The sequence below is a fragment of the Phaethon aethereus genome (genome assembly GCF_964289735.1).
Source record: "Phaethon aethereus genome assembly, chromosome: 26".
NCBI classification, from domain to species: domain Eukaryota; kingdom Metazoa; phylum Chordata; class Aves; order Phaethontiformes; family Phaethontidae; genus Phaethon; species Phaethon aethereus.
The window spans coordinates 72,520-98,612 of record NC_138602.1 but is presented as its reverse complement, the minus strand read 5'-3'; the positions used below and the strand labels follow the sequence as shown (position 1 = coordinate 98,612).

General features: G+C 42.9%; 1 protein-coding gene across 1 annotated transcript; it reads right to left on the bottom strand.

Annotated features, from left to right (window-relative positions):
* Window positions 1-629: 629 nt before the first annotated feature.
* On the bottom strand, window positions 630-25,186 carry LOC309413643 (ceramide synthase 4-like; the record flags this gene model as incomplete). The annotated part of the gene is made up of 10 exons (XM_082010832.1): window positions 630-821; window positions 4,476-4,632; window positions 5,031-5,137; window positions 5,419-5,547; window positions 6,389-6,481; window positions 10,135-10,185; window positions 12,681-12,738; window positions 14,673-14,791; window positions 17,326-17,443; window positions 25,014-25,186. The coding sequence occupies 10 exons, from the start codon at window positions 25,184-25,186 to the stop codon at window positions 630-632; spliced, it is 1,197 nt and encodes a 398-aa protein (XP_081866958.1).
* Window positions 25,187-26,093: the final 907 nt, after the last annotated feature.

The window sequence follows — 26,093 nt, the reverse complement described above, 5'->3', positions numbered from 1 at the left end:
GAAGGGACTAAGATCCATACCATTACAAAACTGGCCATGTGGCACACAGCAGCATTTCCTTTGAGAAGAAAATGTTTTCTCCTATGTCTTTCCAAAGCTTTCATTCCACTATGTTCAGTTTTTATTTTCTGGGTGTGTATAGGGCACCTGTCTTCTCAAAAGAGGTGTCCTCATATTAAGATTCAGAGTCTCACACTTACTTGTTAGCCATAATCATTAGTGGCAATGGGCCAGGGCCTCCAGAGGCTGATCAAGGCTAAATAGATTCCTACCAAAACACATGAGGTGGTTAAGACTTGACATTGCCAGAGTTTATCCACCTTTTTTTTTTGAAGTCTTTTTCAAGATTAACACATTTAACACAACTATGGTACAGTCTAATACAAGTCAAACCACTTTGATCCCTTTCTATCTGCTTCAAGCTACAACTTATAGTAAGCTTTTATTGAAGAAAGACCAAAAACTTCCTTCAAATATCACTGACTATAAACAATTCTGATTACAGGAAGCAGGAATTCAGCTATGATACTGCAATTGCACTCCATTTTATCTAAACAATGAGCAAAACTGTTCCTAAAGACGGTGGGCTGGAGTCATTAAAGACCCAATCTGAAGCACGGGAACAGTAGCTATCTTTCCTTGACATGGCCATTGGTGAGATGTGTTCTGTTGTTCAGTGGCTCAGACCCATTCCTCTGGATATAATTGTTGCTTGTGACGTTGCTGAAATATGCGATCCCATTTTTCTCCTTTTCCCTAATCTTTTCTCTTTCTTCATCCTTGTCACTTTCTTCTGTGTCACTTCTTGTGTCCTTTTCCATCTACAGAAAAATGTAAATGAGAAGCAATACAAACACAGAAGTCTGCACAAGAAGCAGTGCTAGCTGAGCCACAGGCTAAACATTCATCTGCTACTTCAGCCACATGCCTTTGGCACACAGTTCTACCATGTCCTTTCAGCTTTTACATCACCTTTGAATGAAAGAAACAGATTCTGTCTCTTTGATTTCAGCCTCAGTAGAATTCTGTGATCCTGATAAACGTTAGGAATTACTCTACAGGTTTAGAAGCCACACCAAACCACATATGCCCCAGACTGAGGACAACCGTGTAAGGTCAAGGAGATCCACATTGCTGCTTTGGGCATCAGCATGTGGACGAAGGGTGGGGGAGGCAGTTAAGCTCTTTTACATTTTCCAAAAGAGATAAAGAGATAGCTTCTGACCACACTTGCCCTGGGTGGCTGCAGGTTGGGCACACTGCTTTGGACAGTTTGAAAGCATAATGCTTTCAAGCAAACCAATAGCTCAACACAAAGCCACTCAACTCTGATTACATTCAGTTTTATGTTCAGGCTTTTCCTCTTACTATTCACTGAGAGATCTGTCATCTACTTTTGTAAATATTTAACTCATTGCCTTAAAAGGAAGACAAAGAAGAAACAATGAGATAAAATGACAGTTTAGAAAAAGCAGTCTAGCACTTGCTGGCTTCCCAGGCTGTTTCTACTCTGCAATACAAGATGCCAAAATTAGGGACAAATTCACGGTGTCACACTCCTTGTCGGAGTGAGTGCTCTGAGGGAAAGCAGCAAACTCCTCCTGTGACCAGTGCTTTGGAAACTGCTCAGGGGCCTGTCAGTTGCTGCACGGACACCTGTGTCTGTCCATTTACTCTGTTCTTCTGGGGATATCTCTTGGGTCACATTAAGAAGTCTATTTGGTCTGATGTATTTTCTAGAGATCCCTACACCCAAATGCAGACAGGATTTATAAGAATCTAAATTCGCACTGAATTCAAACTGCCTCCAAAGACAATATGGGTAGGAGATACTATCTTCTGTGAACAACCTGGACCTCATGTTATTCTGGAATTGGCAGTTCAGGAACTATGCAAGAGTCTTGATCTGCAGCATAAGGACAAACAGTAATCAATATGTCTAAATTTATCCATTCATGGCTATAGAATGTGGCCAAGGCCTCAAACCTAGCAAGATTCACAAAGGAACTATCATTGTATCTCGGGCTGCCTGCGTGAGGGAACGAAACTCGTACTTCAGGATCTAGGCTGAGTTCTAATTACTGTGGATTAGGGGGCATCATGTGAGAAGGTGGTGCAGATAATCCTGTAGCCAGAGAGGAAAACTGTGGAGACCAAAAGGCCCATGAGAAGAATCTGAACTTCTGACTGGAGGGAGAATTTCATGGATCTCAAAAAGAATAGAATGTCTTGTATTCTTGCTGATACTGCTTTGGGCTACAAAATATCATCATTGAAACTGATCTGTTTAGGACAATTTTTCTTTGCTATTCACTGCTCAATATGGAAAGCTCTCAAATATATTTTTGCATCAAATGTGGCTGATGATTTTTAGATAAAATAGGAAAAATTCTGGATATGCTTCAGTATTTTTCTCCCAGGTGGTTGATTTCTTTCTAATAAGGCTATTTATTACCTCATCATTTTACACTGTAGTAACTGCAATGGTAATTTGGCCCACAATAGAATTAGGAAAACAATAAAAAGGCTTCTTCAGTTGTGTTTTCTTTTTCTGCCCTGTGTGAAGTTACTGTTTCCTAATTTGCAAGTAATTTGCTCTGTGCTACCTTAAGAGAAGGCAGATAAAGAAAATAGGGGCAATATGGATGAAGATGAGCCTTTAATGCTTGTTCTCAGTTCCCGTAAGACAGAATTCCCCAGTTGGATGCTAATAAAACAACTCATCCTGTTCTATGAGGTCAAATCCCACGAGTTGTTACTCCCGGACTGTGTCCTTGGCATGTGGCCAATCTAGTGCCATTAGGCCACGTCTTTGATTTTGGGAAGAATTTCATGCTGAGCAGCAGTTTGGTCTCCCAGAAAAATCTGGCCCCAGTTTGGTCTCTCTTTTTTTTGCTCAGAAAGAGTGGGATGCATTTCACTTAGGCTTATACAGCTGCATCTCAGTCATTCCTCTAAGGCTGCTTTATGATTGATAGTGATGAACAGCACTACCTGGGTGCAATCTTGAATGAATTATGCGTTGGGCGTGCCTGTTTACCTCTGCTGCTATGAAAAGAGTCCAGACAGCTAGTTTAGACAGAAATATCCACTCTGTAGACATCTACAGCACTGTAAGACAATCCATATGAAACATGTATTAATGATCTGGATAATGGGCCAGAGTGTACCCTAAGCAAATTTGCTGAAGACACAGAGCTGGGAGGAGTGGCTGATATGCCAGAGGATCGTGCTGTCATCCAGAGGGACCTTGACAGGCTGGAGAAGTGAACTGATGGAAACCTCGTGAAGTTCAACAAGGGAAGTATGAAGTCCTGCACCTGGGGAGGAACAATCCCTGGCACCTGGTTGCTTGGGGCTGACCAGCTTTTCTAAGAAAAACCTGGAGGCCCTGGCAGACACCGACTTGAACATGAGCCAGTAAGGTGCCCTTGCCCTTCCTGGCCTGCATTAGGGAGTGTTGCCAGCAGGTCGAGTGAGTTGCTCCTTCCCCTCTACTCAGCACTGGTGAGGCCACACCTGGAGTGGTGTGTCCAGTTCTGGGCTCCTCAGTACAAAAGAGACATGGACATACGGGAGAGAGTCCAGTGAAGGCCTGCAAAGATGATGAAGGGACTGGAGCATCTCCCATGAGGAAAGGCAAAGAGAGCTGGGACCGTTCAACCTGGAGAAGGAAAGGCTCAGGGGGATGTTACCAATGTACAGAAATATCTAAAGGGAGGGTGTAAGGAAGATGGAGCCAGGCTCTTCTCAGTACTGCCCAGTGACAGGACAGGAAGCAATAGGCACAAACTGAAACACAGGATGTTCCCTCTTAACACAAGGAAACACTTTTTTTGCTGAGAGGGTGACCAAGTACTGGCACAGGGTGCCCAGAAAGGTTGTGGAGTCTCCGTCCCTCGAGATACTAAAAAGCTGTCTGGACACAGTCCTGGGCAACCTACTCTAGGTGACCTTGCTTGTGCCAGGGAATATGGATAAGACTTCCAGAGGTACCTTCAAAACCTCAGCCATTCTGTGATTCTGTGATCTCAGTAATACTGTAATTAAAAATCCTGTACTATAAGGGTAAGAGCATTTTTGCACTGGCCTCACCAATCATGGCAACTTTCCCTGCCTTGATTTCTTAGTTTTGTTACAAATGCAGGTCATATTGGACCAAGTGTTGGGATCCTCACTCAGATGTCACTGGCTTTGTTCACAGAATCTTCCCTGGAGTGCAAGCCACATTTTTCTTGATTATAACCATCAGAAGTGGACCCAATATTGTAGTGACTCATAAAAATCTTACCTTTTTTTGGTCAACTTTCCCTAATAATACTGAGTGTTCCTTTCACCTCACTGTTAGGAATGTACACGTATAATTCACTAGGGCAAGGAGGAATCCATCCCAGATGAACCCCTGTGCTCTCAAGCAGTCTAGGTGGACCCGCCCTCCCCATGTGATGTACAGGGGACTACAAACTGATCCATACCGTGCCCTGGAGGATGAACTTGTAGACCATGTGAATAATTAGGCAGGACCAGAAGACATGGAGCAGCTGCAGAATTATCAGGAGAGCATTCATGAAGTAGTATCCAAAGAATGGCTGGAATATCTCCATGGAGTAATAGTAGGTGTTATAGAGCACTCTGCAAGAGAGAGGGAATTGAAGTGGAGGGAAACCGTGTTGTTAGTAGGGCTGTAATTAAGCCCCAGAAAGCTCTAGTCACAGAATAAGTTTCAGGTCAGTCCCCTCCTTCTTACATATAACACATGTGAGCCAACTCCCCACCAGAAATAAGCAGGGTAGAGTTGATGACTCCTCCTCTGCAGTATACTTCAGGACTTTAAGACTACACTATGAACTCCAAGGCAGACCACCCTAGTTTACCAGAAGGCAGGTGCAACAGCCATGTGGCACTGTAGCCTATGCAAAGGACAGGACATAGGCTCAAGGATTGAAAAGCAAAGGCTGCACCAAAAGATTCAGCACCCAGCTGAATTATGCTGGCAGATTTTCCATTTCCCTTGACTGCAGCAGACTCACGTGTAGGGGAAAATGACCAGGCGGCTGATGAGGAAAACAGCTGAGAAGATCATAAAGAGGCTGTCACAAGTTTTTTTCCACTTCATGTAATTGAATATCTTAGTTGGCTGGAAGGAGAAAGAATAAAACAGCAGGCCAAAACAGCGCATCTGCACGTGCTTCAGGAGGGTAATGAGCCAGATACAATACAATTTGCATGCAAGTAATCATGCCTCTTCCTGGCTCTCCACAAGGTACCCTAGGCTGGGTCAGGAGATTCAGTACTGAGTTATCTGTGAAACTCCGTAACAGTGTTTGGCCCATACTGTGCTAGATCAAAAGACACCTTTTGGCTGAAGAGCATCATTGCTAACTAGGCTTTGCCTGGCACGTAAGTTGTGGAGCTCACCTCTAGGAAGCAATCAGAAGCATCATGAATCACCATCACCAGTGTCCCAATGCGGATATAATTAGCACAATATGAGAAACTGATCAGGAAGATGGTTGCCGCATGATGGACTATCTGCTCCTTGAAGTCCTGATGAGAAAGGGGACAGCAGAGAAGAAAACACATAATGCACCTTCTGCCCCAGTTAAAGTATGCCTCCTGCAGGTAGCAATGAAATGCTCTACCCAGTGACTAAGAAACCTCCCACTATAAGGTCTTATCCGTATAACTCTTTTACCAAATACATTCTAGAAATGTAGGCAGCCAAGAGACCCAGGAATTAAGTTTATGATTTAAACTGAGGATCTCACAACAAAGAATACGCTCTCCCTCCACCAGTAATGGTCCGATGATGGTGCAAATCAGAAGACACAAGAGTCAATGATTCAGCACAGAAAAATTCAACATAAAGACAGCTTCCTTTCTGTAACAAAGCAGTGCCCATATGCATCTCTGCTCTGTGCCCCTGTGCATGCCCACCTGTTTGCACAACCATCTCATATCCCCAGGCTCGCTGATGGTGACTCAAAACCACCCTTTACTTATAAGGGTATATTAGCAACATGTATGCCTATGTGATCACACAGCATCCTGTCTGCCCTAGGAATGCATGAAGCTTAGCTAGCAGAGAATCATCTCTTTTCCCATCTCTATGATCAGTGCAGCCTAGAGGAGTCCCAGAAGAGCCATTTTTAAGCTTGCATTGAGAACTCTGCAGTAGTTTGCACTTTTCTATGTCAGCGTTTGTGTTCTCTACTTCCCAGAAGAGAGAAAAGGCAGTGACCAGGAATGGAAATCCCCAGGAAAGAGCAAGGACAGAGTTGCTCAAAACCTCAGACTAGCACTATACATGTGCTCTTGCAGATCACTCTCCTGAGTGTTCAGCTTGGGTCCTGTTTGTGCTCGATCCTTCCCTGAGGCTGCTACTCACCTTCCTCTTCACATCGAAGGGCAGGGTGAAGACCAGTGACCAGTAGAAGGAGAGCTCCAGCAGGTAGTACCAGAACAGGGAGGGTTGGAGAGGCTGTGAGACAGACAGTGAAATATCCATCAGATAAAGTAGAGCAAGGACTGGAAGTGAAGACACCTTCCTAGGCAAAAGAGTATCACACAACCAAAAAACCAAAAATGGTTCTTTCAGCTTCAGGGGGAAATACTGCATTTGAACAATGTGATTACTTACTAAGTGCCATCTGTGCTGAGGTGAAAGCAAATAGCAGGGGCAATTCCACTTTGCCACCCCATGTGGAACACTTAGGGAACCACCAGGAAGATCCTGAATATTTTTAAGGTATCTTCAGCACTGTGCAGACTCCTCAGCAGTCAGTATAGAGCTTTAAAAACTATGTAAACCATTTCACTATGGTGAAATAGATAAGTAGTAGCTGAATAAATCATTCCCCTTTTTGGAATTCAAGGAGATACTTCAGACACCTTGTACTCTATCATGGATTTTTTAGTTTAAAACTAATGGGGGAAAGTGCAATCCCAGTGTGAACAGTAATCTGCATTCTTCTGGGTAATTTTTCTGGGGTTTTACAGATGGAAAGCTAACTTAGACCCACTCAGCAAGATATATACTATTTAACAAGTAATTTTTCACTGTTGCAGCACTATATGGCCTCCTTAAACCCAAACCTATTTGATTAAAAAAAAATACTATTACTAAAAGGTCTTTGCAACTAGCATTTCCAAAGAATCATAGAGTATGGTGCTCCCAAATACCAATTTACTTGGGCGTTCTCTACCCAAAGTGTTGACTGATGGCCTTCATAGATTTTAGTTTGTTTTCGTTGTAGCACGAGTGGTTGGCCACAAGCAGCAGCACAGCTGGATGCACTGGTGCTACCGGGGGTATATTAACACCTCCCAGGCTAGTAGGTGCTGTTCACACTCTGGAGGTTATCCAAACAGGAGCTCTGGATCAGAAGGGATTTTCTTTCCCCAAAGTTAAGATTATTTGGGAGAATTGGCATTTCTTTTGTCATTGTCTGTAGCACAGGGCATGGTCTGTTTAGTAGAACTTGTATTTAATACATTCTTTGTTCCTGCTAATACACAGATTTGTCCTTGACCTTTCTTACTCTTTGCCAGTGGGACATTACTAGCTCTGGTTTTGGGTCTTCTCTGTTTGTTACAGATGTTGGAAAATGTGTGTATTTGGTTTACATGGCAAGGTTTTGCTAGCAGGGGGGCAGCAGGGCTGGCTTCTGTGTGAAGATGCCATAAGCTGCCCCATGTCTGACAGAGCCAGTTCCAGACAGCTCCAAGACAGACCCACTGCTAGCCAAATCTAATCCCATCCGTGACAGTGGTAGCGTCTATGCGATAACATATTTAAGAAGGGGGAAAAACTGCTGCCAACAGCAGCTGGGACAGAGTAGTTAAAATACGTGAGAGAAACAACTCTGCAGACACCAAGGTCAGTGAAGAAGGATGGGGAGGAGGTGCTCCAGGCACCAGAGCAGAAATTCTCCTGCAGCCCGTGAAAGTCCAGGGTGGAGATGTCCACCTGCACCCCATGGAGAACCTCATACCGGAGCACATGTATGTGCCCAAAGAAGGCTGTGACCCCATGAAAAGCCCACGCTGGAGGAGGCTCCCAGCAGGACCTGCGGCCCTGCAGGGGGGAGCCATGCTGGACCAGTCTGCTCCTAAGGACTGCACCCTGTGGAAAGGACCCACTGGAGAAGTTCATGGAGGACTGTCTCCCATGGGAGGGACCCCACGCTGGAGTAGGGGAAAGGTGTGAGGAGGAAGGAGTGGCAGAGACCAGGTGTGATGAACTGGCTGCAACCCTCATTCCCCATCCCCCTCTGCCACTTGGGGGGGAGGTAGAGAAATCAGGAGTGAAGTTGAGCCCAGGAAGAAGGGAGGGGTGGAGGGAAGGTGTTTTTAGATATGTTCTTATTTCTCACTATCCTGCTCTGATTTGATTGTCGATGAATTAAATTAATTTCCCCAAGACAAGTCCGTTTCGCCTGTGACAGTAATTGCTGAGAGACCTCCCTGTGCTTATCTCAACCCACATACCTTTTGTCGTATTTTCTCCTCCCCAGAAGAGTGGGGAGGAGTGGGGAGTCAGAGTGGCTTGGTGGGCATGTGACAGTCAGCCAGAGTCAACCTACCCCAATATGCGGTTATGATAGCTTGGATTGTTTTTGAAAAGACATGTACTCCAAATGTACAGAACAGGACACAAGGACCCAAGTGATCCTTTTACTTTTACATTCCTATCCAAGCAACACCTGTTTGTATGGATGGACTTTTATAGTGAACTACAGATTTGCCCCTAAAATTTCTGCCTTTGAGTGACAGCAGATTGTCTGGAGACTTGGCTTGAAGGATACTACCTCATTCTTCACTCATTTGTTCCGTTATGTTTCCTGTGGCTTACACTGTTAAAATTGTTCATTACGTTTCCCTTTATGGGTTTGCAACCTCGATGTACAGTCACAGGGTCTTGCTCTAACTTGACTGCCAGACCAAAAAGCCCTGGAACATAGGCAGTCTTCATTTTGTCTTGGTACTGGGATCAAGTTTCCTTCAGCCTCCTCTTCCATTAATGAAAGATTTTATTTCCTAACCAGGAAATTCTAGTACTGTACAATTCTGTGCAAGGTAGCTCCCTGCATGATACTGCTAGAAACACTTACCAGCTGCTCTCATAGGAGAGGGGAACCTCTTCCAAAGTTGGAATCAGATTTTTAACTTTAATGAAATTTAGCTTTCTTTACTATGTCTGCTCTGGCATCCACAGCAGTATGATATAGGAAGGCTCCTGCTATAGAACAGGCAATAGTTGTCTTCTCTAGCGAATTCAGAGCACATAAAAACCTAAAGGGAAAGGCAGAGCAGGCAACAGCTCCTGCGCTCAGTGGGTGAAGCCACTTTCTAACTCTTTCAACATGTCAAGTTATGGGAGTAGGAATAGCAAGGGAGGCAGCTAGCAAAAGCACCTGGCTTTTGGTTGCTCTCTTTGCTGCCTGTGTTGATGAACAAGGAGCAAATTTTGTGCCTAGCTGGCAATTTTCATTAAGGTTATTCTGGTCTGGGCTAATAAGAGATGTACGCTTTCCAACCCACTGGACAACTTCTTGCAGTGCTGTTGTGAAAAACCTCAGAATGTACATTGTAAAACTGTAGGGGAGCATGCCCTGAACTTAATGGGAATGATGCTGTATTGCTACTGGCCATACTGCCAGTTCCACTGGGAAACAAACTCATTGGCGAGCACTGTTGGACATGATTCTTCAGTATAGCTGAAAGTACGTAACATTCAGAGCATGGCCCCTGCTCTACATACTCTCCACTAAAGTTTTTATTTCTTCTCCTCAGGCAATGTGTCCTTCTCTGGCCTCAGTCTCTTTCCTCTACAAACTAAACAACCTTGGAACATTCCCATTTTTCAGCTTCTTGGCTCACCTGGTCAGAACTCTCACCTTCCCTTTACTCCTGCTTTCCTGACTCATCCTCTATTGTGTTTAGATTACACCAGATAAAAAGACCAGATCCCTGGAACAGGACCTGACTTTGAATTCTTACAGCTCGTGAGTCTGAATTAATTAATTAATTTAATTTAACTCTCTTTTGTCACTAATATAATTAATATTTTCAAAAGATATCAAAAGACAATACATGATTTATAATAGCAATTTTCCCTCTTGCAGGACTCACCTGTTGTGGATATCCTGTCCAGCACTCTCTGTGGTCCCAAAGCCAAGGCTTCTGGAAAGAAAATGCAACATGAATGTGAGAATGCCAGAGGAATTCTTCTCTAATCAACTGCCAAACTCCTTTAGTTTGTTACTACTACAGACTTTGTTTTGTTTTATTACAGGCAGGCTGGTTGCACTGTCTGGAATTCAGTTGCCAAGAGACTTCCACTAAGAGAACTTGCAGTTGCTTGTGTCATTGCCAATTTGTGGCTATTGCGCTGAAATTTCACATGCTGTTTAGCCCAGTTCCAAACAGAATAGCTCAGGGAAGATTTATACCAACCTGTTGCAGCTTTCTACAAGTTTGGGGGGGTGGTGGTGATGTTCTGAATATATTAAAATATTCTTACAACTATTTCATTAAGAATCTCTGTGGTTTGGACAACACTTAAATGTGGTAAGAAGGATGAAAACTTGTGTCAGGAACATGGTTTTTCCTCTAGCAGTAAGGATCCTGCTGCAGTCTGTTAAGTAATGAACCTTTGAAAAGATCCTACTTTATTCACACTTCATAGAAAATTGGTGGTTCAGAACCTGGCAGTTTTGAAACTTTCACAGAAACATGGCAACTAAAGTCCCCAAAAGTTCTTCCTGCATGGAGTATGCTCTGACCCTTCATTGTGCCCAGATTTGATCAAAGCAAGCATGTCCTAGAGCATCCAGTCACAGAACGTATTCTATGCCACATCTGTAAGGGTAATTTTCTAGAACAGTTCTATGAGGCTCCAGATATCAGAGCTAAAAGCAAGAAGACATTGCTGCTTCTCCCAGTAAGCACCTGCTGGTGCATGAGCATTGGAAGGGAAGCAGGAAGCAGTGGTTTTTACAAGCAGTGGTAATAAGGAGGAGACACAGCCTCCTGCTGGCTGGGAATGGGGTTGGGAGTAGGATTTGCAGCAAATACAGGTGCAGAACCAGGAGAGATGTGTGATATGGAATCAGGACTAAGCAAAAACTCTGAAAGAACTACGGCACACCATGTTACCGAAACTAGAAAGGAACGCCAGATTAATGAATTTCATCATTCCTCTACTCTCAGCAAATCAAGCTGTTTTCTGGTGGCCTGCTGTGAGATAACCTTCCATTGCTACCTGCTATTTCACTGACTCATGGGGCAGAGGTTTTTGACACCAGTCTAAAGCTACTAATATAGAATTTAAACATTTTCTTTTTTTCTAAAGAAAAAAGGGTGTTTCACAGAAACAGTTGCATGTTAAAATACTACTCAGATTACAAAGTAAACATGCAAAGGTCAAGAAATGTGACACACAAATACACCTTGTCACATTAATTCTTTGTCCTTCTTTTTAATGTAGTCATTCTGGTACAGTTTTAGGTAACAGAATGATGTGCTATTTGCTACAGGATCTAGAAGTGCTGTTTGTAGGACAGATGCCTTCTTTTTTTGTGAAAATTGGAAGATGTGTACTGAATAAAGAAAAGACTTTCATGAAAAGCAAAGATGATATTTCATTCCTAGAATGGTCAGATAACATGCAGAACAAGAGGATTCTGCCCCTTGTGTTGCCACAGGGCTCTTGTACTATGCTAAGCAGGGTATCCATACCAAACTTTCATAGCTGGCTTCAAAGAATAGTCTTCTATTTTGATGTACAGATTCACAAAACACTGCAGTCGGGATTTACGTGCCTTCACTCCTCTGCTAGCTCATCCTGCAGTCCTCATACTACTAGAGTACCTTAAGCTCTGACTTTAAAGTCAGTGTAAGTTCAAAGCTCTTCACTTGTTACAATAATGAGAAATTACAAGCATAGTTTGTGCCTGCTCTCTTGGGATCTGCAGGTTTTCCATTACTTAACCCTTCGGAAGATGCCAGTGTAGAAGGCTTTTGCAAAGCTCACCTAGGGAATTGGATTCAGTGAAAGAGCCAGGGGAACCTTTAAAACACAGCGAGAGGATGACCAGTGACCCTAGTCGCAGCTAAGTGACCACAGCTCAGTGATTAGAGCATATGCATGGCTTCTATCACCTCTTCTGCCTGTTGAGGCAGTTCAATTTGTATCAAGAGAATTCATTATTTATCAAATCAGAGAAAAGGCAGAGGCATGAGCCTGAACCATTCACACCTTGGGTAAGAAAAAGAAAATTAAAAATATAATTATTAAATTGCAGTCCATGCTCCAAAGGAAGTCTAAGGTTTTTTACCTTAAATAGGTATTGGATACAACACACAAACAGGCCCTGCAGCTCCCATCTCAGGAAAGTCTTCCATCCCCTACCCCATAGAAATATATTTTTACACAATCTCATTTGTCTTCTGCTTTGCCAGAAGAAGAGGAAACCTCTTGGTTTTAACCTGGAGTTTTTTAAATAAGCACGGTCCAATATGTTTGTGGTCTCATAAGTGTGCTGTGCAGAGGATACACACTGACCTTGTGGGAAAACCTCTATAAGGAGGTCTGAAAGGACGTTTGACAACAAAATCTGCCATTCTTGCAGGCACTGGCTAGGTAGGACAGCAGGTGGCACTGCTCGTGTACTCACATCATACAGAACGGCAAGTCCAGTGAAGAAAGAAATGATGTAAAATGTAAACCTCCAGCTACAAACCAAGAAAACAGAATGCATTAGAATCCCATTCATTAACCATCACGCTACAATTCTGTGTATCAATCACACTCAAAGAAAGACACTATTAAGGTGAAGACATACACTAACAGATTGAAAGTTTGCCCAGATCAGGAGTTGCTCTTTGTATGACACTAGCACATTCATCAAACTTCACAAAGAGCAATTCTTCTGCTTTAGAAATGGCAGAAAATACAAGAATCCCACTGACTAAAATCACCCAGATACTCATCCAAAACCTTCCCAGCATGAGCAGATGCACTTGTAAAAGTCAAAATGACAATCTCTCTCCTAGGCTTTTGGAGATTGGGCATGCTAAATTCATTATCATGTAAAATAATTAATGACTGTCACGTTTGGTCTCAGTCAGGAGCGGGTAATGATTTACTCACATTAAACTTACACAGAAGCACATATGAACTGTTTGCCAAGTTCAGTGGACAGAGGCAGGTCACACTGAATGTATACATATATATTAAGGAATGAGACGAATTTCACCCCAACAGAATAAACAAGTTAATAGACTAAACGCAGGAAATCTTCAAAGGAGTAAAGCTGTCTAAACCTTCTAAAAGTCCTTTAATTTCCAAAAATCTCCGTAACAAATCAGAACTAACTACATTTTGAGAGAGAGACTCCACTTGTCAATGAAACCCCCAGAAGCTCCGAGACGGGCATAAACTCTACAAAGCTGCTCCATCACATCGGAGACATTCTTTCTACAGACTGCCCATGGGGATAAAGGGCAGGTGGAAGGACACTACTGGCGGTGAGCTGAGTCAGAAAAGAATTTCCTGTTTACTATTTACTGTTACTATTTACTGCAAGTCAGCTGAGCGCAGGGAGAACTCAGATTTCATCTTGGTAGAAGCAGATTAAAGGTGGTTGCTTTACAACTCCTTGTCCACAGATTTTGTAAATATTTGCAACTATCTGGAATATTATAAATAATTATTACACATAATTTTTTTCTTTTCTATTTTTCAATTAGGGTTTTTAGGCAGGGGTTTTGAACTAGAGGTTGAGTGCTAAATGGAGCACGAGGTGGTTAGCTCAAAGTTGATGCCTACCCTACAGATACACACTTTTAGGCAGATGAATAGCACTGCAAATATTTAATGACTTGTTTCATCTCTGTGGCTTTCCTGGCAGAACCTACTACCTTACACGAATAGCAGAGCAGCCACTCATAAGTAAGGCATTTCAACCAAGCTCAGGAGAATCCTCCTTTTCTGTGGAAAGCTCAGCCAGGACTAACATTCACAGAACTGGCTGATGTGACATTTATTTTGTGCCTCCACATAATAAGGAGTATTTCTACACAGCTATTTACAAGAGAACTTTGCTCTTTGGAAAACACAAGCTTTCACATAGGCCCCTTTTTCTGCCACTGTAAGAGGGTACTGGTTTTTGACATTCAGGATGCTGAAAGTCCTAGATGCAATCCAGCCTGCTGCCTGGGACTTCTGAAAGCAACAGCCTGCAGAACAGTTTCAGGAAAGATGCTGCAAAAGCTTGCAGTAAAGCAAAGGGAAGTCACAGGAAAGGCAACAAAAAGGCTATTTTGGAGGAACTGAAACAGCAGCACTGCAGCAAGAAGCAGTAAGATGCAAAACAGCAGGGAGTTTCAAAGCAGGATGCCCACCTTACAAAGTCAGAAACAGAGGGCCTATAAGGCATAAAGGTGAGACAGGAGTAAAAGGAGACTTGGGAGTGAAAATAACGGGAAAAGCAAGGAATGTTTCAGTAACAGAAGCAGCAGAGAGTTGCAGAAGAACTAGGTGGAGCAGGGAAGACCCAGGACGCTCCCTGCACTACAGTGAAGGGCAGGCGGGCGGCAGCGAGCGGCCCGCGGAGCTCAGCTCCGGCGAAAGGCCCCTGCTGCTCATGGGTTGTGCTCCTGCTCACCAGGCCTCGCAAAACTTCTTCGACAGTCTGGGTCGGTCTGTGTTTCTCCGGTGCCGGAACCACCTCTCCACCTTCCTCACCGGCAGGTCGCACTGCTTGGCTAAACCCATCAGCTCACCCTGGAAAACAGGTGAGGCAGCCGGGGTCAGATCCAGGCCGGAAGGGGCTCTTGGCAAGCCCAAATCTGTTCAGGCTAAGGCATCTTTCAGAAAGCTGTCCACTCTTAAAGACCTCAGATAGTAGAAAATCTTTCCATTCCCCCCATAAGCAACTGGTTGTTAATGCTAAATATTGAAACTTTAATTTTTAATGTGAACTTCTCTAGTTTCGACTTTCAAACTCTGGGCTTATCTCCTCACAGGAGTTTGCTATCAAATAATTTCCTCACCCTGTCTTCAGGGACCAAGTTCCCTTAAATCTGTCACTCCAAGAAAGATTTACGGAAGCTTAAATAATTTTTAAAGTTCTGCACCGAATCTTGTCATGCCTTTCAGCATTCTGATGCAGTATCAGCCAGTAACCTGACTGATGTCATAAGCAGAGGCAACACCATTTTCCTACCGGATATTCTCCTGTTGTGGTAAACCTGTTAGGGATAATTTTTCAATAGATTACCCACAGAAATACTGCAATTACCTTCTTTTTTGTCCTTAAGCTATTAAGAATTTGGCATGTGACGTGAAAAAAGTTTGTCATGCCTTATATTCCTTCTGGAAGAGTCACCATGGATAGCCTTATTTTTTAAGTAAGACACTGTTTTTTCACAGAATGCATTTACCTTAATGGTATCATCTAAGAGTGACTTACATAGTCCAAACATGTACAAAAGTATGCTCATTACCAATTTTCAGATGTGCGTCTTTCCAATCTTACTTAGTGACTTCTATTCTTGTGGTGGAGACAAATGGAGACACTGATTTATATTCTCCAACTGCTCCATAACGTGGAATTTCTCCCAAGGGGAAGGCTGCTGAGAACAGCAAAATCTCATCTTGTATTGGACAAGTAAAAGCTGACTCGTAAGCAGGTGTTTGAGAATTCATGGGAGAGGGAGGAAGATGATAGAAGACTGGCTGAGGTGTAACCGGTGAATGGAGCCAGCAAGGCAGCAGCCAGCTGCACCGCTCTTGCTCCATGTCACGCTGCTGTCGGGAGTCTCGTGGTGAGGCTGTGCTCCAGCAGCATGGATTCTCTGGGATAAAAGTGCCAGCTTCAGTGCAATGTGGGTGCAGTGAGAGCTGTGGCGAAATCCTGCTTGCAAAGCTAGGCCTTGAGTTAGGTCTCTGTGACAGGACCAGTTTTACTGAAAAACGTGTGGCTTTCACAGACAGGCAACAGGAAGGTCAGGGACCACCATACTGGCAAGTGTTCCTTGGAAAACTCCTTCCCACTTCTGGGGAGAAAGGCTGGCTGTGCAACCTTGATGAATGCCTGCATTTTTATTTTAGCCTCCATTCTTTTACTTTTAACTTAGTACTGAATGTCCTGGGGCTCCACGTGCCCCACTGCAGTACGAACCATGCCACAACAGCCTTGTCAAGGCAGCAACATGTTCGCCCCAGGACTACCCCTGGGGACTGGAACCCCAGTCCCCTGCTCAGATGCCCGTGGTAAGTGTTACTATTACTTCAAGGCCAAAAGAGCGTGCAAAAAGGAGCTGAAAGAAAATCCGATTCCTTTCCCTACCACAAGGGTCACACCCAGGGACTTCACTGAGAGGGTTAAATCCTAACACTGCCTGACAATTCACAATCCTGCCAATGTTTTTTCCCTCAGCCACAGCCATTATAACTGGATTATCCTGCCAAGTTCTTCAAGATCACTCTTCTTATTTCTCATGGGAAAACTACCCACCATTTGTGTTTGCAGTTTTCTGATGTTCCTTACAATCTCTCTGATCATGGCCAAGACTTTAGTTGGCTTCCTGAAAGGCCATGGATTGTACAGCAACCGAATGACCCACTCCAGAACTAGGAGCATCAAGCAATCCACGCCTGCTGAGCTGCAAGGACTAGCAACATGGGAGTCAGTTCAAGGCAGCTGATGTGACAGGGATTTGCTAACATATGAGAAGAAGCCATCACAGAATCACATAGTAGCTGGGGTTGGAAGGGACCTCTGGAGGTCATCTGGTCCAATCCCCCTGCCCAAGTAGAGCAACCGAGAGTCAGTTGCCCAGGACCATGTTCAGATGGCTTTTGAGTATCCTCAAGGATGGAGACTCTACCACCTCTCTGGGCAACTTGTTTCAGTGCCTGGTCACCCTCACAATAAGAAAGCGTTTCCTGAAGTTCAGACAGAGCCTCCTTTGTTTCAGTTTGTGCCCCCCATGAGGGAACAGAAGTTGTCATTATTTCCTTTGGGAGAACAGTTTCCTGTCCATAGAAGTTTGGGATTTAAATTTTTTGAATGCTACCTATAGAAAGCTGCTACTTCCATATGTTCAGAAGCAGAACTGATAGCTGATGGCATTTGCAGAATGTCTCCTGTGGCTGGCTTGTGTCAGGTGGCCAGTGCTATAGTGGTTCCTGCTGCTTTGTTGAGCTTCCAAGCATGAATGGCATTGCCAAACTTCAGGATTCCAAACCTGATTTTATTTGGCTAATGACACAAGGGCTAAATCTAGAGTAAAACAAAGTAAGAAAGGACTCGCCTCTTCAGGGTTCTTGCAGCGCGTACTGTAGAATGTTTCCAGCATGGGGTTGGGCTGAACTTTTGGTCTCTGCTTGTCTCTCACACCCAGTTTGCTACTGAGGGGCAGGGCTATGGCTCTGCAAAAGAAAAGATAAAGGCTCAGCCAAAAGCAGAACTGTAATTTCTGATACTGCAGCACTGTTAAAACATGATGTAGTAAATAACAGTTGCCTCCCACATTTTGAATCCAAACACAAATATCATGTCGAGCAGATAAGATAGCTAAGAAACTGTGAAACCCCCCAACTTACAAAAAACAGTAGGAATTGTATTCTACTGCCATGAGCTCTGTACTGTAATATCCAAAATTACATGAGGCTGGGAAATGCTATATCCTGCTTTGTCAACTTCTGAATCCACTGTGCTTGGGTGTCTGGGATTATGGCATGAAGCCGCGGCTTAGAGAGACAGCCCTGATCCCCATCGTTGGTCTTTGGCTTGCTTGCAGCTTATGCAGAGTACCACATTGATGATAAGGCCTAAATGTTGTTCACTGCCCAATCCAGAGTACTGAACATACGTGGAACATCCACCTGAACTAGGGACTTGGCTCAGGATCAAGAAGGAGGCTCTATCAGATGTGCGATACTAATGCAAAAGAAATGTCCTGATGAAACACAAGGCACTTAGTCTTTACTGGAGTAACTTACCTCCATTTTTTCTAACACAAGTCAAACATTTGCTGTAAAATAAGGATATAGCAATTAAAAACCTATTCACAAGGAATCGATGCTTATGCTAGCTGTGCATCTTCAGTCTTTCACAGTGAAACAATTCAAAGAAAAATATCTGCATATATAGAAAAAAATTATCAAGGGGTAACAAAACTGGGCAATAGAACTGCTGTGCTCAACAATTCAACTCCACTACAAACACTCTTCTCTCCCTCGGCAGTAGGAAACAGCCTCATGATTGGTGTGAAGTGAGATCCCGCACGGACATTGCACAAGCAGGACACTTGGCAAATCAACATTAAAAAAGAAGTCCCAAATTAACTGCTTCCTCCTTGAATTTCTGGAAAATTAGTTATTCCTTATTAATCGCTACCTTTTACACGCTGCCACTGGCATGCAATTAGTCTCATTAGAAAAAAGAGCAGACTGTCTGCACAGAAGCACTGTTCAGCACTGTTGCTGTGCACTGAACACACAAAATCTCTGGAAAAACTCTGCATTTTGGAGTAAAAGTTTTTAGCTTAAGGTTCTAACAGCTTCCCTGAACAGTTATTGGATTATCAACTGTAAATTGGTGTTGAGGGTGGTTACGGGCTGACGAACACTGTGCAGAAGGAGTGATGCTGAGACCCAAGCCTGCTCTACCTGGTCATCTCCGTGCTGTTCAGGAAGGTCCTCTGATCAGTTATCCCTAATGATTCAGACACAGAACAAGATTTCTTTTTTTTCTTTGCAGCAAAAAAGCAGTGGAAGATACTTCACTATGTAGGTGTTTAAGGGTGTTTTACTTGAAAATAGTATGGGATATATGTATGAATGGGGTTATATGGTGAGGTTGTATAGTGTACAGACCACAGGTGTATATGCCTGTGGTCTCTTCCAGCCATACAGCCTATACTCCATATGCGCATGTACTTAGGGCCCATTCTAGATCAAGCATCCTTCCAGAAGAGTCTTTTGGAAGTTTTCTTTTCAAGAACCCGTTTCTTAATTTATTTAATAGGTATCAAAAGCAATTTTATAAACAGACCACCTACCTAAGGAATGTTCTAGCTTCTATTACATTACGGCATAAAATGCAGAATGGTTACACATTTTGCTCAGTCATGGAAGAGCTGATTTCCACATTTTGCTCAGTCATGTAACAGCTGATTTCCACCTTTCTTTTGCACAGTCAGCCCCCCCAGCCTGTGTATCAGTCGTTCCTTTTCATCACCTCTTGGAAATTCCTTTGGCATCACTAGCTACGGGAACATTCAAAGATGTACCAAGACCAATGAAAAAGGTATGTTTCTACCATGAGAGAAGGCCCAGGGGTAAGCGTGCTTGCTAGCTACTTTCCAACATGACATATAGTTATCGCACAAGCTATGTGTATGCGTTGATTAGTTTCAGTGAAATTCAGCAGCACCCTGGCATTGCTGCAAGAAGCAGCGCATGGCAGAGGAACATCATCATCATTAGGAATTTTGGATTTTAGCTCTAATTGCTCTTAAGAAATGTTTCAGTTATATCTTATGATTTGTTTAATATCAAAGGGGTTAACAGTGACACTGGACCAGCAAGTCCTGTGCTAAGAACAATGACACAGTATTTCAATGATACCTGTAACTGCCATCAAAATTGGGAAAACATTTACCTTAAGGTCTGCACTAGGTCTTGTTTCTTATATTAAGTGGTTCCTTGAAGTGGGCCTTATCTTTCTTTTTTAAAGGTAAGTCATTTGATACAAGTTCCTCTGAAGAGGAAGATGTAATCAAGTTCTGTTTTGAAGAAGAACCTTTGCAGCTTCTTATCAGTCCACATCGGGAACTGAAAGGTCTCAAATTTTCCAGACACATTAAAAGGGAAGAAAATGTTTCTGCCAGGTGTCAGGGCAGCTTGCCCACAAATTTTTTATTGAAAAACTAATATTTAAAGTATTCTGACTGATTTCTCAATTTTGTTTAATCCCTGTCTTCTCCCTCTTTCCTGCTGGTTTGTTATGGTCATGGCATAAAATCTTACTATAACAGAAACAAGCCAGCTGCAGTTGATGAAGACTGTAATTAACCAAAGTTACAATTACTTTGTTGTGGAGGTTTTGAGTTTAACCATGAATTATGGGACCAATCCTATTTTTATGAACATCATTGGGAAATCAAGGCCTGAAACTCTTCCTAAGGGATGTTTGTACATGTTGGATGTATGCTCTGACTCAGTTTTCAGTTAAATCTTGTTCCAAGCACAACCCTAAGAGGATGATGCCTCTACTGATTTCAACATCACAGATTCCTCATCTCAGTTGCAGGGATGGTCTCATCATGGCAGTTTATCAGCTCTCTGGAAGACAGAAGGAGAAAGTCTGAGGACTAAACTGTACCACTCTCCACAGCTAGGTAAGGCAAGACACATTCAGTGAGATGATTCTTATCTCAAGCCTACTTCTTCATCAGTCAGCTTCTCTCACTTCACCATTTACATGGGAAAGTGCACACTAATGCATTTTATTCAGTAATCTGGTACCAAAGAACAAACTGTCTTGTGCAAAACCTGCTGAAGTTGAGACTAAAGGAAGTCATTTAGTCTCATGAAGGATTTATCATGAAGGGGCATAAACTGATACTCCCTCACCTTGCAAGACTGGGCTACATGCCTTCTGCAGAGGCTTTTAGAGTTAGTGTGAGATACAAGAAATAATTTAACTTTGGGAGGAGTTGTTTTTTTAACCTCCCACAAATGTTTTTAATTTATAAGGGCGACACTCTACAAATATCTTCTAGTACTAAAAAATGCAGAACCAGTGACAGCAGCAACCAGAACTTCTGTCCTTTGAACTGCACAATCTCTTTTAGTGTCATGCTTCTTTTGGCAGAGGGTTATCCCTGAGCTCCTGGAATAGTATCTACCTTCTCTTGCTTACAGGAGAATGCTTCACATCAAAGTTAATATACAGGATCTCAAGTCACTATAGTGCTACTATCCAAACAGAGACAAGTCAGTCCAGCTTTCAATTAAATACTACAATGTGTCCCACACCTTTGCACAAAAAAACTGCCTATACGGACCTAACAGGAAGCTGTTTTCAGATCCTTCCTGATTAATTGATCAACAACAAAAGTCTCTGTGCAAAATGAATTTCAGAAAGATACATTTCAAAATAAAATACTTGAAAAGGGTGTCCTCTTCTATCTTTCATCTAGTTCTGAGTTCAAGTAGCTGTTCCCTGAGGATCAACAGTATCCCTTTCTTTTAACATACAACACATGGTTCACGTACTGTCACAAACTCTCCTAAGAATAGACCTAACCTTTCTGACTAAAATCCTCCTCTAGCACAATTTGGGAACTCTTTGGATTCAAATTCACTGACATTGGCTTTCAGTTCCCCAATATCCAAAAAAATCACTGCTCAAGTCCAAAAATCACACAAATTGTACGTAAATTCTGTTTTTCAACTTTCTGCTTTGCTATCCATCAAAGCACTTCAGTTTCCACATTTTCCTAACCCTACAGGCAAGAAACACTTTGTAATAGAAGTTGTGATTCCTTCAGAATCATAAAACTCCAAGAATTTTATTTTTATGGAAGAAGGTCTCAAACATTATAGAACCAGAAGAGAAGTCAACAACCCTGCTTGCAGGCATATGTCCAGGGAAAAGTTCTGCTAAGGTGTATAGGTGCTTAAAATCAGGCTCCAAGTTATGGATGAAGGACACTTTTCCTTCTCACAAGCACAGTCTGGAAACATCAAAAGAAAGGCAGAGGTTCCCAACTTCTAGGTCCTCTCTTTTGTCATGACATCATTACCCACCTCCCCCAGCAACTGCTCCGGCATTGTGGCAAAGACTAGGAGCACTGCAGCAGTAACAAGCTTTCTGCTCTCCAGCACTGAATGTTTCATGTTTCCACCTTCCCCAGAGCAAACTGCTCACAGAAGAGTTGCTTCACCCAAGCGTGAGCTGTTTCTTCCCCCCTAGGGCTGCACCCACAACCTCCTCAGCTCTCCCAGGCCCCACCCAGCTACCGCATGTCCTCTTCCCACAGCCTCCACCTAATCCACAGACAACTGGTCGTTAAAAGGATGTCACTGTCTCAGTTTTTCCCAGTTCAGCCAGCAGGCGCCAAGGAGAGGAAAATCCATGCTTGAGGAAGCGGGGTCTCTCCCAGGTTTCATCTCCACACCAAGAAGATGGAACCATCGGCCAAGCACTGTGGCTGAGGCAGTTGCTGAATGAGGGATTGCAGAAAATCCTCTGGGCTTCTCCTGCCTCAGTATTTTCCTGGAGTTCTGACACAGATTAATGACATGAACACATTAAAGCATTTCCGAAATCCCAGAGCAGGCACCACCAGGAATACAGAGCGTGTCTAGAGAAAAAAAACACTTTGTGCTCGATGCACAGTTGCAAGTAATAGGTGAGGGCAGAATAAATTGCCAGAGGCCAAGCTAAAGCCACCAAAACCAAAGCTGTATACTAGCTACCTACACTCGTTTTGACCCACAGACCAGATGTACAAAGCCACAAAGTCAAGGCCATCTACATGGAGAATGAGAAATAACACACACGTCCTTTCAGTCTGAAATTCCGAAAATCTGTGCAAATTATTTTAAGCAGGGCTAGAGCCACTGTACATACAAGGTAACGGAGCAACAGAGGACTTGATTCATACCTCCCATTCATTATGGGAAGCTTTCTTCTCCAGGATGAACTGAATGTGAAAGAGTAACGCTTGAGAATGAGAAAATGTCATGCTGAAATAAATGATTGCAGAGAGTTAGAACAAACAAGAATACAGCTCAAACACTGGCTTGTAATCGGCATAGGTAAGATAGTGGTATGATTATAGGTTTCCTGGACCTGTAAAATGGGCTTGTGATATTATCTTTTTTTAAGGGTGTGACAAGAAGCTTTTATTTAATGAAGTTTGTGAATCAAAACAGCTTTAAAATTAATGAGTAGGACCAGGCCGGTGCAAACTTTCCCAGCTGAGGCAGTGCTTGGATGGGAAAGAAAGAAATCCTTTTTACCTGCCCATTGATGTCCTAAAGCAGATAGAACAGATATTTAGATTGACTAGAAGCAGTGTGGCAGGAGGAAGGGGAATAAAGGGAGAGTCATAGAAGCGCAGAATCTATGCTGAAAGGGACCTCTCGAGATCATCCAGCCCACCTCTGCTGCTCAAGCAAGGTCAGCTACAGAAGACTGTGAAGGGCTGTGTCCAGCTGGGTTTCGAGTATCTACACAGATGGAGACTCCATTCCCCCTGTGGGGAACCCGTTTCAGTGCTTCACCATCCTCACAGTTAAAAATGTATTTTCTTATGTTCAGATGGAGTATCATGAGTTTCTGTTTGTGCCCATTGCCTCTTGTCCTGTCACTGAGCACCACTGAGAAGAGTCTGGCTCCTTCTTCCTCCTGTTCATGTCTTGTAATGGGAAGCCTAGAACTGAATAGTCCTCGTCAATGCAGGACATGGGGCCTAACCTCCAGCTTCACATAGCAAATGTGTCCAAGGTACCAACTGACAGTGCCTACCTAAAGGAGTACTGTATACAGCCATGTCTTGCAGATCATCAAGGAAGAAATGTGAGTCACTTGTGTTTTAATGGTTACCTACAGAACCTTGGTTCCCACATCAGTAGAGGTAACCAAGATGCCTATGTCCCCAGGAAAGTGCAGGATAAAATCCATGGAATTTATGGAATGCACACTAAACGTATTGTTTACAAAGAAGAGATTTGGATTCCAATTTTGTATCATCATAAAGTGATTATTTAAAGAATCATTCACACAGTTGTGTTATGTAAAAATACTGGCTATATTTTTTTTTAAATTAAAAACATTCTTACAGCAGAGCCCTGAATCATTTCAACTTTTATGAACTTTTCCAAGCTGTCCTTATACCACAGAAAATCTTAAAAAACATCTTTCTAGCCTACAAAGCTCTGCTTCCATTTTCTTATGCAGCTGCTTTTTTTAAAAAGATGACAAAAACTTTTTAATTGCCTTTTTTTCCCTCTTTCTAAGCTTAAAACCACTGTAGATTTGACTAAACTACTTCAAAAGATTATCTCTTCGATCAGCAACTAGGAATAGGGATTTTTCAATCCAGAGAAGACCACTTTGAAGAGTATTCAAAATCATGAAAGGGAACTTACTCTGCAGTCTTGACAATGGCTGACACTATAGTAAATCTCAGTTATCCACCAGCAAATCATGCTGTGTTGCAGATCACACTATTAACTAAACTGCATAAAGCAACAGCACCAGCTCAGGACCTTTATGAAACTCAGAGTCAATGAACCCTGCAGGATTTCTAGCTATGCCTTTGCCATAACCCTCAAATTTTCTGTGCTGAAGAGTAATATGAAAAACACTCAAATGGCGCTGGCCAGAAAGAACCACCTACAAATGTCTTTATATGGCACTCACTCCCAAGGAAATGACACTCCTGAACCCAGAGCAGTGGTCAGTGAAATGCACACCTTTGTGCGGCTATGCAGTGCTGATTCTGAGGTCAGACGACTCAGCCCAATCTAACGCATTTTATTCAGGCTTGTCTGTCAGGTGCAACACCTCAGATTCCCACTACCTAATATAAAGGAGCCTTAACTGTATATGGGTAGTCTAAACATGATTTCTGCTGCACTCGACCCAGAAGCAGCAAGTAATGTGCAACAAAAAACAAACCAGCATGTCTGCCTTCTAAAACACAAGCATAAACCTTAGCTAGGGCCTATCTGTTTTAAGTGTAGGAAGTTACATTGCTTATAGTTAGACCTTAAGGGTAGGGTTTGTGTTCTACATCCAACACACTTCTTTAGCCAGTACACAGGGCTGGAAAGAAAGAGCTGAAAAATGTACCTCAGCAGACTTCATGACCTGGAGTTTCTGTGCACCTCTTCAGTCACACATTGGCACAGACAATAAAAACAGCTTTTGGACCCAGCATTATCCCTAAAATCACCCAAACAGTACTAAATAACTTACCTTTCAAAGGCACATCGAATGACAACCAATATTAATGCAAAAGGGATACTGAGCAGGAGATCACGAGGCTGAGGGTACTGGATGTCTTCTGACTCTTGCATGTCCTCCCAGGTGATTCCTGGGGGCAGCCAGAACTCGTGCTGCCACAGCCATTCATTCAGAAAGCATGCCATCCTGGAAGGAGGAGAGACCAGAATAAACTGAGGACAGCCTCGCACACAGCAAACCTGTCAGCACAAGCCAGCGAAGCAGAGGAAGGATTACACCCTCGCTGAGGTCGCATCTGGCTGTGGAAGCAGAAGAGGTGTGGAATGCATCAGTGCCCAAGGAACTGATAACCTGCTCACAGATTTTTATCAGGTGCTTGGTGACTGCTGATTCCTGGCACAGAACCAAAAAAGGGCTAAAAGGGAGATAAGTGCCTCAGAATTCAAAACAGAACATTATTGTCATTCTCAGCAAGATGTATCAGAAAGTTTTAAGTTTAATACTGCAGATTCTCAGGTTCATAGCTTCCTTTTTAAAGGACTCACAGCTTGGTATCACAAGGATGCAACAAGTCTGCTCCAGGGCTGGCTACCAGCTGTCCTCTTACATGTACATATTCTTATTTTTTAGTCTTTGATCTTTTGTATTTATTTATTTCTGTTTACACATTGCAATTCCACTGGGTGCATGTGTGTGCATGCATGCATTATAATTAATATTATTCTGAGACTTCGCCTTTAAAAAATAAAAATATCTATCTTCTGCTTTAAATGATTTTGGAAAGTACTTCCAGGTGAGAATTTTTGTACTAAGTGGTAAGCTGGATTCTTAAGGTAATTTTAAAGACCATGCCTGAAGGTGGGGTTTACATACATGATCAGAGAATTTAGCAACATAAAAGACAGTGACATGGGTGTAACAAAGCATTCAACATGAAAACACTCTTGCTAGATAATTCTACCTCATACACAAATATGAGCTGCACTGCCCTCCAATACAGGCTGCTCATTCTAACTGGTAACAACAAATATCCCAAACACCAGCTCTGAACCCAAGCCAAACAGACTCTCTGCACGCACAGAAGAAGGAAAT